Raw genomic sequence first — 13,275 nt, 5'->3', positions numbered from 1 at the left:
AGCATGCAAAGCTGGTACACTGGGACAACCCAGAGGGATGGGATGGGATGGGATGGGGAGGGAGGTGAGAAGGGGGTTCAGGATGGGGCACACATGTATACCATTGGCTGATTTATGTCAATTTATGGCCAAAAAAACACCACAATATTGTAAAGTAATTAGCCTCAATTAAGATAAATAAATTAATGTTTAAAAAGGAGTTTTAAAAAACCTGGAGTGGAAAGAGTTTGATCTCAGGAGTCCTCTAAAATTCAGAAGCAGAAGGTCATTAGTAGCCCTGTAGATATATAGGGTAAAATGTTACAGTGCTCTGAAGTATTGCCTTCTAGATTTGAAGTCTATGGATGTAAGTTTTAGGAAATAGATAGGATATTATCTAGAGTAGTTCTTCTGGACTGAATCTAAGCTTATGTTGCTCACTGCCTGACAGGTCAATAAATCAAGGGACAAGTTGTTGGGGCAAGGAATAGCGGCTTTATCAGAAAGTCAGCAGACCAAGAAGATGGTCGACTGGTGTCCCAAACAACTATTTTATCAGAGTTAGAATTCAGGCTGCTCTTATACTAAAAGGAGATGGGGTGTGGTTGGTTGTTGCAAACATCTTGGTGTTGGAATCCTTTGTCCTTGCAACTATGCATGTAGGTCAGGTCATGATGCTTCTACAGACCTCCAATAAGACAAATGTTATTCTCTATTCTGTAATTTCTTATCTCTATATAAGCGGAAAACTGTTATACTCTTAAAGGTTAGAGCATTGAGAATAGGTTATCATGTATATTTCAGGGTATTAGCAACATTCTTGTAGCCAAAAAATTGAATACAAAGGCTAAATTAAAAGAAACAGATCTAATAGACAGTCAGGTTTGTTCTTCCCTATTGTACTTCTCAAATCCCTATGGTGAAGGATTGGGGTTTTTTCCCAATCATCATGGACCTTAATTCTTTAAAAACAATAAGAGACAAATTTATAGAAAAATAAATAGCAAAGACATTCAAAATGTAAGCCAATTTTTAAAGTATTATTAGATTTGATAAACATAAAATCACCCTGTCAAATTGCTATAAAATTTTTTTTAATGTTACCCTGGATTTCTATGGCAGACCTATAAAAGCACTCCAAGGCCACACCCATCTATGGACCACAATGAGTAGCATTGTCCCAGAATCTGTTGTTTCCTTTGCCCTCCACAAAATCAGAAATCGTTTAGGCTTGGGATTCTCAGATGGTGCAGTGGTAAAGAATCTGCCTGGCAAAGCAGGAGACCCTAGAGATGTGGGTGTGATTCCTGGGTCAGGAAGATCCCCTGGAGTAGGAAATGGCAACCCACGCCAGTACTCTTGCCTGAGAAGTCCCCTGGACAGGGGAGCCTGGTGGGCTGCAGTCCATGGGACTGCCAAGAGTTGGACACAAATGAGCATGCCCATGCACCATGCAGATCTTCACCATTTAATCTGATATAAGCGTCTTTATATGATCCTTACTTACCTCATGGTACTGGTTCTCCTGGCTGACAATAATAGGCCAGGGAAGAGGCTATGATAGAAGCCCCAGATTTTGTCAAGGAGCTATTGGGCAGGAAACTATCTGCAGTTGCCCGGATGCTTCCAGAATAAGGCCTGAAAGTGTCCACCCACATGCCTGACTTTGAAATCGCCCAGGTGACGATGTGAGGATTTTCTCAGACCGAGGATTTGGTAATCAAGGTGGTGACTTGGGATGAAATTAAACCCCTTCTATCATCAGGAAATTAGAGAGAACTTCACAGGCAGAACAAAATTTGAGGACAAATTACTGGTTGTCTCATCTGACATTTATTGAGACATCTTGGGGGACTAAAAAGGTTGCAAATACATGAGGGTTTCCAAAATTGGAGTCGCATGTAAATGCAGTTTCATCATCATACACACTCGTCCACAGATGCTCAGGCTGAAGTGTGTATGTATGTGTGTACACACAAACACACACGCACGCACGCGCACACACACACACACACACACACACAGCAGCTACATCTAGGATCCTTCCCATTTTAATGCCTGGCAGTCTAGCTTCCCTGCATTAGGCAGCCAAATTAGAATGTGTGAGTGTGTGTGTGAGTCTGTGTGTGAGTGTGTGTGTTTTGATTTTCATATATGTAATCATTCACTCATTTCTTAGATATTTATTGAACACCAGTTATGCGCCAGGCCCTGCAGAGTGATGTACAAGTTATGCTCCAGTACGTGAATAGATGATACCTGAGTCAATAATTCTCAGTGGGGAAGGCCAGGCAGGAGTTGGGTGGAGGTAGGGGTCATCACCAAGACGAGACCCAGACAACCTCCTTTTCAAGGTCACACGTGATTTGGGACCTGGAGGAAGAGAAGGACCAGCCACCGGGGTGGCAGGGACTGAGCACCAGGCAAAGGGCTGCTCTGAGTTGTACCTCCTGATCTGAACCATGGGTATTTTTTTCTCTTCCCTCCTTCTTTTTTTGTAGTTAATTAAGATCTCTCTTTTTAGTAAGAATTAAAAACTAATAAAATGCTCTTGTGAAGATAAGTATAGTAAATGGAAAGGGGTCAGTAATGAAGGAAGGGAGAGGATTCCTTATATTCGTAATTGAGTTCAGAGAGTTTGTGTTTTCTTTCTTTTGAAAGTGTGCCTCAGTGTAATTGTTTTTAATCGGGGAAGGGAAAATCACATAATTTAATGCTTAAAAAGAGATGTATGTCTTATGTATTGGGCCCAGGCTAACTAGTTTGCATGTATCATCTGATATAAACCCTTTCAACAGCTCTGAAATAGGTGATAATATCACCAGTGTTTGCATGAGTAAACTTAGGCAGGAAAGGAGCTGACAGGCCCCCCAGTACATCGTACCAATAGGTAGACCTAGGACTTACACCTAGTCTGAACCCAAAGCCTGGGCTCTTCTCTTTGGATTAGTTAATTAATATTCCCATTCTACAGATGAAGAAACTGAGGCTCAGAAACACGAAGGGACATGCCCAAGGTTATTCAGCTGGAAAGGCAGCTATTGGGGTCAAAATTATTTTCAAGACAGTGACAGCAGAGTGTTACACCAAGCATGGGGCCCTTCTGTACATGAAACTGATCTTGGAGCCAGGACTGGATGCCCAGCCTCTGACCCCTTCCAGCTAAATGCCCCATCTCATGCTTATAGACCCACAACAGCAGTAGAGAAAATGTTAAAAGAAAATGAACTCAATGCATGTAAGAATTAAAGATTTTAAAATTTAAAAAATAAAAAACTAAAAAAAATTTTAAAAAAAAGAAAAGAAAAGAAAATGAACTCAGCAAAGCCAGGATTCCTTTTAGAGGTTGAGTTTTGGAGTCCTATAGGCCTGGCACAAGTCCTGGCTTTACCACATATATGATCTAACCTTATCTCCACACCCGTTCCATGAGGCATAGTTGTAATTTCTCCCCATTTTACAGACAAGGAGCGTCTTGCACATGGTGCAGTAGCTGGCAGGCAGAGGAGGCAGGCATCTGACTCCTCCTCCCTCACATCTGTACTCCACTGTCTAAGCATCACCACGGCTCTAACCAAAGCCAGGCTGGGATTCTGAGGACTTCGCTCCAGAAGCCCTGCGGGGAGAGGAGACATGAAGAGGGTCTCAGAAGCTGGCTCTTGTCACTCTTTTACCAAAAAGCTCACTTCCTGGCCCAGCACTCAAGTCCCTTATAATCTGGCCCAAAGTTGCTTAGGCCTCCTAGATGCCCACTGCTGGCCTTACATTTGTCTACACTTGCTGAGTCCCACCAGGCAGCTGCGTGGGGAGCACCATTCATATCATTTTCCATCTAAGCAGCACTGCTTGTTATTGTACAGCCCCAAGGCCATGGTGGGGACCCCCTCCAATTCTCTCTGCCCACCGTGTGCCCCGCATCCTGCAGTGCTGTGCTAACCATGCCTTCTACTGCCTGCATCCTGGTGCTTGGACAACCAGAGCCTGGCTGAGCCTGGAGAGACTGCCCCCTCAACCAGCGAATTCCTAGAGAGAATGAACAACTTACCCTTTGCTTTTCAGGCACTGACCAACCAACCCAGAACCTACATCCCACCCACCTCTTTTATCAGGGTCTCACATTCCAGCCAACATTTACCTGTACTAATCACCCCAGGGCCAGGTACCAGACAGCTAGGACCAGCTCCATGCCCCAGAGGCTACTGAAGTTATACAAACCAGGTGACTCTAAGGCTGCCTACCTTGCCTGACCTCTTCCTTCCATGCAAACCATAGCACAGGCTCTTGCCCACAGTTTTTCCCTCTCCCTCTACCTCTTAACTATCCCTGGTGATTCTCCGTGAATGCCCAGTGGTGGGGGACCCCCCTCTATTGGGGACTTGTGAGTATAACAAACTCTCTTTTCAATGGCAATTATATCCTGATCTGTTGGCCTTGTCACACTTAAATAATAATACAACCTATGCTAAAAGAAAGTCCAGGTCACTTCCTCCAGGAAGCCTCCTTTGTTCACTCTAGTCAGTATGGTTACCTCTTCTTTGTTCTCTGGGGTCTGCTTTTTGTCCCTCTGTCTGCCTTAAAGCTGGCTGTGTGCCTGTCACTGCCCTTACCTGCCTGTCAGTGCCTCTGAGTTAGGGCTCATGAGTTACACTTTTCTGTCTCCCATGCCTGGGGCTCTGCTTGGCCCATAGTAGGTGCTCAGTAAATGCATAGCACCAGAATAATGATAAGAATGATATAAGACTGATGATAGGAGTAGCAGTAGCTGTCTGTTCCTGGTGCTTTGCGTTTGTTGGTATTGTTGTTTTGTTGCTAAGTCATGCCAGACTCTGCAACTCCATGGATTGTAGCCTCCAGGCTCCTCTGTCCATGGGATTTCCTGTGTGTCTTGATCTTGAGGTGGCAATCGGAGATATTTTAGTGTTCTGAACACCAGACCTAATCTAGCTGCTAAGTGACATTTCCAAAGAACAGTCTGCATTCTTCATACCCGCACTAAACACCCAGTTATAGCTCTTCACTGGTCCTAAGATGAAACCCAAACCTCTTAGCCAGCATTTATCATCTGACCTCCACTTACCTCTCCAGCCCATCTCTACCTCTTCACTCACCCCCAGCTCAGGTGCACTGGATGCCAGTCATGATAAAGATGCTCCCTGTAAGCATGTATACCTCCTGAGCTTCTCCCAGTAGGAAAGGAAGTCCCTGAGTACCAAATCAAAGTCACCCATCCCTGGAAGAAAGACTTGAAAGATGCCAGGTGGGTGACACCTACAGAGTCTGGTTAGAATATCAGCTGCCTAAACAGTCCCTGATCAGGACAACCCCTTTCCTATCCCTCCCCCTCCCCAGCATCCCCACATCCAGCCATTTATTTTGTATGAATGCAGCAATTTTCTGGACAACCTGATGCTTCTTCCTCTGCTAGGAACTGAGACTAGGAAGAGCTGGAGGCCCTTGAACTTGCACAGTTAAGGAAAAAGAAGCATCAGACACACCTGTGTCTTTCCCTTCCCTCCTCCTGTGTCACTTTTGAGTATAGAGTTGGAACGATTTACCGAGTGTCTTGAATTACAAGAGCCCATAAAGCCTGTGCTTTCCAGAAGTCTCAGCTTAGCTTTTTTCCACCTCCAGGCATCTAATAAGAGAGTTCTAAGTAGTTAATCTTTTCCTAATGAGAAAATATATGATCCCCAAATTCAGCAGGAGTTATAATACATTCATCCCATTTCTAAATCTTTAATCCCCTGAGAGGGAATTTAATTCCTGAAGACACTCCAGGGTAACCTTTCCAAGAATGTTTATGATGTCATTGAGCCCGAGTTTAAAACAATAGGTGGCCTACTTCTTTTCTCTTTATTTAAGAAAAACAATGAACAACAGTTCATTAACTAGTCTCTAGATCTTTCATGAATTGAAATGATTTTCTTTCCAAAAAGATTTTGTTTCCAAGTGGGATAGTTCAGAGAAGTTTAGGAAGCTTGTGAACCAAAGTGGGATGTTTCTATCATGAGGTATCAAGGGGAAGGTCGCTCTGTTGGGCCCTTAGCCTTCAATGCATACATCAAGCCCATGAGGAGGTATAAGTATCTCAGATCTACAGGTGAGGCCACAGAGGCCCAAAGATAACTGCTTCGCAAAGGTCACATGACCCGAATTTGGGTGAGATGACATTCAAACCCAGATTTCTTCAAGTCTTCAGTATCAAAGCAGCCCCTCGACCCCTGCAACTGCCCCCAAGGTCAAGCATTGATGAAACTGACAATATTCCTTGATCCTTTACCATCATCAGAAATTGTCATTAAAAAAAATTTATCCGTGTAAACTGAATATTCAAAGATGAATCTGTAAAAATCGCCATTCTCCATCCCAGCAAATCCTCAGAATCATAGAGGAGTTCTTGTAAAAGAACTATGTAGCCTTGAGCAAGTCACACCAACTCTCAGCCACAGTTTCGCCATATGCGCTATTCAGATAGTAACACCCACTCACTGGGTCGCTGGGAGGATTAAATGAAAGAACAGATGTCACAGCACTTAGCATCTTGTAGCTGCTAATAATTGTATGTCCTCTTATTTCCTGTAATAAATGTTACTGAATACATAATCAATTAACAACATTAATACTATATCTGATGAATGTGTCCATTGTGTTTGAGGCTGAAACGATTCAGCATTTAATCTCCCCAGATCCTGGGTGGTAGGTGCTACTTTTATTCAGGCTCAAGGTGGGTAGGTGGTTTACTCGGAGTCCACACAGGAAGTGAGAAGGTTGAAATCTGAATCCAGGCACCCTGAATTTAGAGGTCATACTCTTAGTCATCCGGCCATCTATCCTCCGGAAAGTGAAAATGAATAGATACTTCATGTGGCAAACACTAAGTTTGATGACTTGCCTTTTGCTCTCTTCAACCCCCGCCCTTTCTTGGAAAATGAGAGATGTTTGTGTGAGCTTCCCACTATCTGAAGGATGCGACACTCGGAAAGCTTCACTGATTTCTTTTACGGATGGTTGCAATTTGCCTGTTCTCCATAAGCCCTCAAAAACACGCCTCATGAGATCACAAAAGCTACTAGCAGGTGTGATGTTCTTAAAATTCTTTTCTGCCTGATTTCTCCTTGGAGAGGGCCTTGCCCCCTTAACCAAAGGCACCAAAAGGACTGAAAACTTTGCTAGGACTCTGTCTCCACTGTTCAGTTCACTTCAGTTGCTCAGTCGTGTCCGACTTTTTGTGAGCCCATGGACTGTAGCACGCCAGGCTTCCCTTCACCAACTCCTGAAGCTTGCTCAAACTAATGTCCATTGAGTCGGTGATGCCATCCAACCATCTCGTCCTCTGTCATCCCCTTCTCCTCCTGCCTTCAATCTTTCTCAGCATCAGGATATTTTCCAATGAGTCAGTTCTTTGCATTAGGGGGCCAAAGTATTGGCATTTCAGCTTCAGCATCAGTCCTTCCAGTGAATATTCAGGACTGATTTCCTTTAAGATTGACTGGTTTGATCTCCTTGCTGTCCAGGGACTTTCAAGAGTCTTCTCCAACACCATAGTTCAAAAGCATTAATTCTTTGGCACTCAGCTTTCCTTATGGTCCAACTCTCACATCCATACATGACTACTGGAAAAACCATAGGTTTGACTAGATGGGCTTTGTTGGCAAAATAATGTCTCTGCTTTTTAATATGCTGTCTAGGTTTGTTATACCTTTTCTTCCAAGGAGCAAGTGTTTTTTAATTTTATGGCTGCAGTCACTATCTGCAATGATTTTGGAACCCAAGAAAATAAAGTCTGTCACTATTTCCATGGTTTCCCTATCTATTTGTCATGACATAATGCGACTGGATGCCATGATCTTAGTTTTTTTAATGTTGGGCTTTAAGCCAGCTTTTTCACTCTCCTCTTTCACTCTCATCAAGAGGATTTTTAGTTCCTCTTCTCTTTCTGCCATAAGGGTGGTGTCATCTGCATATCTGAGGTCATTGATATTTCTCCCAGCAAACTTCATTCCAATTTGTGCTTCATCCAGCCTGACATTTCACATGATGTACTCTGCATGTAAGTTAAATAAGCAGGGTGACAATATACAGCCTTGTTATTTATTTGCTCTGATACTTACACTCCTAAAAAGACTTGAGCTGGAATTTCTCATCAAAGATAACCACTAATATACCTGGATGAGAAAGAGATGCCCGCAGCCCTCACAGAACACCAATACCAGGAATGTCTTGGGCTTCTCAACAGAAGAGGCTTCCAGAAGTAGATGTTGTGAGGAATCTCTCACCCACTAGCAAGAGACTCAAGAACTGGGCCATACCATGGGCACCCTGCACAGAACAATTTCTCTGATCTTTTTTAATTGCATCTCTAAAGAGAAGGATGATGCAGAGAGAGAGGAGTGAGGAAGGGAAGGAGAGCAGCCTCTTCCTTGTTACCATGTCTTATTACTGGGAAAATATTCTTCCATTATCATTTATGGACCAATTGCCTTACTGAGAACAAAGAGAAGCAAACATGTGATGGCTTCTGTTGGGATGGTTGTTTCTGTAGAGCGAGAGTAGGGGCAGACAGAGAAAGTACCAGAGGAGCTACAAATAGGCTATGGGTTCTGTCTGTGGCTCAAGAAAGGCTGCCATGGCTGAAGTCAAGGTTACGTCTCTGGGGCTCCCCAGATCCACCTGGAAACTGTTTCCTGGGCTCAGAGCATGGTGTGGAGGGATCAAAAATAAACTCACAATTCCTGCCTTTAAAGAGTTCCTAGTTACAAGAAGGGGAAGGCACATAAATGGATCATTCCAATGATATACTACAAGACCCATTCATGCTTCCTACCACTGTCTAGTGAGTATCTGCCCTGTGCAGAGCATTGTGAAGCATGATGGGGATTCAGAGTTGCCATCAGCTTGGACTCTACTGTTGAGAATGCTGTGAGGGCAAAGAGGAGGGTTTCTATCCAGACTGGAGATATCCTGAAAGTTATGTGGTAGAGGTAACAGATAGAAAGGAATAGAAAGGGAGCTTCATGCAGAAGAAATTGCGTGACCGAATGCACAGATATGCAACATTTTGAACCTAGGTTGAGACGAGCCTGGTCATGTGTGGACTGCTGCTTCCAGCACTGTGACTTTCAGATATATCAGACAAAAAGCCCTCCTGTCTGCCAGTGATTTGTCCTTTAGATTGACCTGGGGTCACATGGGCTATAGCAGCTCCATGATCTTATCCTCCAGGGGGTAATGGGCCATTCCAGACACAGCTCTTGGGGGCTCTGAGGAAAGACATATGATAGGGTGTATTCTCTTTTACCTATAGTCATTGTCATCTAAACATCCTTTCAATGGGAAGAAAATCCAGAAAGGAGTGAATATGTGTATATGTATGGCTGCTTCACTTTGCTGTACAGTGGACCGTTGCAAAGCAAGTATACGCCAATAAAATTTCATTTAAAAACAAACAAAAATCATCCCATAGCAGGTTGCCTGGTGATAAACCTCACAATGTGGTGTTAAATCTTTGCTCATGACTCCAAAATATACATTAAAGGGTGGTAGGTTAACGTGGGGGTTCAGAGCTAAACCCAGATTGCCGGGTTATGTGGAATGTGCAGGGGATGTGAGCATCTCCTTTCCTCCCTGGGGAAGGAATAGCAAGGATTGGAGCCCTACTGCCTGCCAGGCCCACATGGTTGCCCCTATCCTCAGCCCCACACTGTGCTCCCCACTTCACTGATAAGGTGCCTGAGGCTTGGAGACCTTCAATAACTTGCCCAAGAACTTCCTGACCTGATGGAGTCAAGCCAAGATGGTTTCTGCCTTTACTTCAAACAAGCTTCTCTGAGGCTCCCCATGGGCTTTGATCCTTGACATTCAGGCGTCAGCTCAGACAGGAACTCTCTCCATCTAAAGAAGCTCCTCTCTGTCACCACTTTTCCTTTCATAGCACTTACTGTTATGCCCGCAGTCCAAGTCCCCACAGCTGAGAAAACAAGACATCCACGGCAATGTAAACGCAAAAAGGGAATTTATTGCTAGCTCGAGCCAGGGCCCAAGTCACATCCAGCGCAGTGGAGTGGAGCAAGGGCCCCGTGCCCTGAATTACAGCAGTATTTATAGGTTTAAGACAAAGGTAGGGAGTTGGCAGGGGCGGATTGGTTGCAAGGGTTCCTTAGCATCTACTAATTGGCTAGATTTTCACATGCGCGGGCTTTCTTAGGGGGTTTTCATCCTCGTCCTGATAAGCTTGAACCAGGCTACAGGGAGTATACTGATTGGTCGAGTCCTGGAGCCGGCAGAGGATGATCTCAGCTCCTCCTTGGCAATAACTCAGCCCCGCTGTAAAGGAGCCTTAGGCCTACCTTGGCCCCCTGAAGCCTGTCATGGCGCCTGTTTGGTCCTAACACTTACCCTCCGCGATAGGACAGCATGGGGTATTCATTGCTTGTCTCTCTCTCAGCTCCACAATGCAGGGACCCTTTCAGACTCCTTGCAAAGCTGGGTACATAAGAAGCTCAAACACATGTTTGCTCACTGAACAAAGCCATCTGTCCGTAAGCCCAGCCCTTTCACTCTGCTGGTTTCCTCAAGATGGTGGCCAGCAGCCAATGGGTATTTTCAGGGAGCCCCTTGGTGGCTGATGAATGATCCTAAATGCAAGACTTTCTGAGTTTCCCAAGGGTGAGGCAGGCAATCGATAGATTTTCATTTTTACCTTGGCGTAAAGACACCATCCGGGGACTTCCCTGGTTGTTCTGTGGTTGAGACTTTGCCTTCCAATGAATGGGGTACAGGTTCAATCCCTGGTCCAGGAGCTAAAATCCTACATGCCTCCAGACAAAAAAAAAAACAAACAAACAAAAAAAAAAAACATAAAATAGAAGCAATATTGTAACGAATTCAACAAAAACTTTTTAAAAATGGTTCACATAAAAAAACTTTTTAAAAAGAGATACCACCTAGCAAAGTGACAAACGGTTTGAGAGTCATACATAATAGTATCCACAACTCATGTATTGGCAGCAAGTGCTGTTGCCATTCACCATGAGCATGGCCTTGCCTAGACTCTGACTCTCCACTATTGTTGTTTCAATCAGTTCTTGTGTACACTCACTCTCAGTGTTTATTTTTGTTGATTGCTCTTTTTTGTGTGGTGTCATTTTGATTGTGATTTTGTTCCTCTCCCACACTTTGATGTCTCCAAGTTATTTTTCCACTAAAATGCAGGGATAAGACCATCAGCCCTACTTAAGTCACAGTCCTGAAAGGGAAGGAATCATTGTGCTTAACCCCATGGCCTCATGGAATCCTGAATTACCTTGGTTTCTTTTTTTTTTGTTTGTTTGCTTGTGGCAAGGTGTATGCATTTCTGAAAATCACCTTGCTGGGAAAAATGGGACAAGGGACTCAACAGTCAGAAACATCATCGGTGATGCATAAGAAAAGACAAAGGGACTTCCCTGGAGGTCCAGTGGTTGGGAACTCACCTGCCAAGGCAGGGGACACGAGTTCAGTCCCTGGTCCTAGAAGATCCCACATGCCCCAGGGCAGCAAGCCAGTGCACCACTGTTGAGCCAAAGTTCTAGAGTCTGTGCTGTGCAACAAGGGAAGCCCCTGCTGTGAGAGGCCTGCACATGGCAACCAGAGAGTACACACCACCCCTTGACCACAGCTAGAGAAAGCCCATGCACAGGAAGGAAGGCCCAGCAGAGTCAGAAATAATAACAAAGAAAATTCAAAGCCAACCTTATTTTCAAAAAAGACACACACACACACAAACACCAGCACAGTTTTACACAGGTTAAATGATTAACAAATATATAAGCACTACAATAAATACAGTACCTTACCTTGAAGAGACCTGAGGGTTGCTTGTGGTGGTGGCTATAGGAAGGGTTGAAGCTGATGCATTATTGTGAAGAGGGTTTTCTGAATCACACGGAAAGTTGTAACTGCGTTGCAGGCAGGTGTGGCTCATTATACATGGCGAGTGGAGTAGCTGGTAGATGTTTTGAGGTCTGTACATGGGCCTGTTTTGTGCCTTCCTATGTGGCTTAGCTCAGCCAGGCATGGATTTCTGAATTCACCTAGCATTTCTTGGGGACAAAATCTTGCATAAGCAAATGTGAAAATCCCCGTTATCCTCGAATCATTTCCTAATGTATCGATTGTGGTGGTTTAGTCACTAAGTCTGCCCTACTCTTGTGAACCCATGGACTGTAGCCTGCTAGGCCTATCCTTTGTCCATGGGATTCTCCAGGCAAGAAGAATGAAGTGGGTTGCCATTTCCTTCTCCCAAGGTATCAACTGTGTTGGAACAAATGTACATTTTCAAAGCACGTATTGCAGCAGAACTGTCTGCACGTGACTGACGGTAACTCTTTCCTTGTTTTCTCAGACTGGACCAAGAGGATTGAGTACCAGCCTGGCTCAGGGAGCGTGCCCCTGTTCCCCAGCATCCACCTGGAGACGTGCGATGGGGCCGTGTCCTCCATCCAGATCACCACGGAGCTGCAGACCAACTACATTGGGAAGGGCTGTGACCGGGAGACCTACTCTGAGAAGTCCCTTCAGAAATTATGTGGTAGGCTTCCCTGTTTGGGTTATTTTTTAATTCATTGTTTTAAACAATATATATAAAACGTATCTTACTATATTATGAAGGAATCAGCCACTCCCCACTGCACTGGTACATGTGACCCCTGGATGAATATTAAGTTTACTTATTATGCTTAAATCAGCAATGCCCAACCTTTTGGCACTAGGGACCGGTTTCATGGAAGACAGTTTTTTAAAGTTTTTTATTTTGTATTGCTGCTGCTGTCACTTCAGTCGTGTCCGACTCTGTGCGACCCCATAGACGACAGCCCACCAGGCTCCCCCGTCCCTGGGATTCTCCAGGCAAGAACACTGGAGTGGGTTGCCATTTCCTTCTCCAATGCATGAAAGTGAAAAGTGAAAGGGAAGTCGCTCAGTCATGTCTGACTCTTAGTGACCCCATGGACTGCAGCCGACCAGGCTCCTCTGTCATGGGATTTTCCAGGCAAGAGTACTGGAGTGGGTTGCCATTGCCTTCTCCAATTTTGTACTGGAGGTAGCCAATTAACAGGCTTCCCAGGTGGTACTAGTGGTAAAGAACCCACCTGCCAATGCAGGATACCTAAGAGAGGGCGGTTTGGTCCTTGGGTCAGAAAGATCCCCTGGAGGAGGGTGTGGCAAGTTACTCCAGTATTCTTGCCTGGAAAATCCCATGGACAGAAGCTGGTGGGCTATGGTCCACAGGGTTGCGAAGGGTCAGACACGACTAAAGCA

At 44.6% G+C, this 13,275-nt stretch overlaps 1 protein-coding gene across 2 annotated transcripts in view; it reads left to right on the top strand.

Moving 5' to 3' along the window:
• The window catches only part of CLSTN2 (calsyntenin 2), a 734,313-nt gene that overhangs the window by 603,913 nt on the left and 117,125 nt on the right, over positions 1-13,275 (top strand). For both annotated transcript variants that reach the window (XM_069564128.1, XM_069564118.1), the window contains exon 6: positions 12,362-12,547. In XM_069564128.1, the coding sequence (XP_069420229.1) occupies positions 12,362-12,547 (186 nt within the window). The remainder of the gene's footprint in view (positions 1-12,361; positions 12,548-13,275) is intronic.

Source organism: Ovis canadensis, chromosome 1, assembly GCF_042477335.2.
Source record: "Ovis canadensis isolate MfBH-ARS-UI-01 breed Bighorn chromosome 1, ARS-UI_OviCan_v2, whole genome shotgun sequence".
NCBI classification, from domain to species: domain Eukaryota; kingdom Metazoa; phylum Chordata; class Mammalia; order Artiodactyla; family Bovidae; genus Ovis; species Ovis canadensis.
Note: the sequence above shows the minus strand (reverse complement) of the source record. Positions and strands in the feature narration are given on the sequence as shown.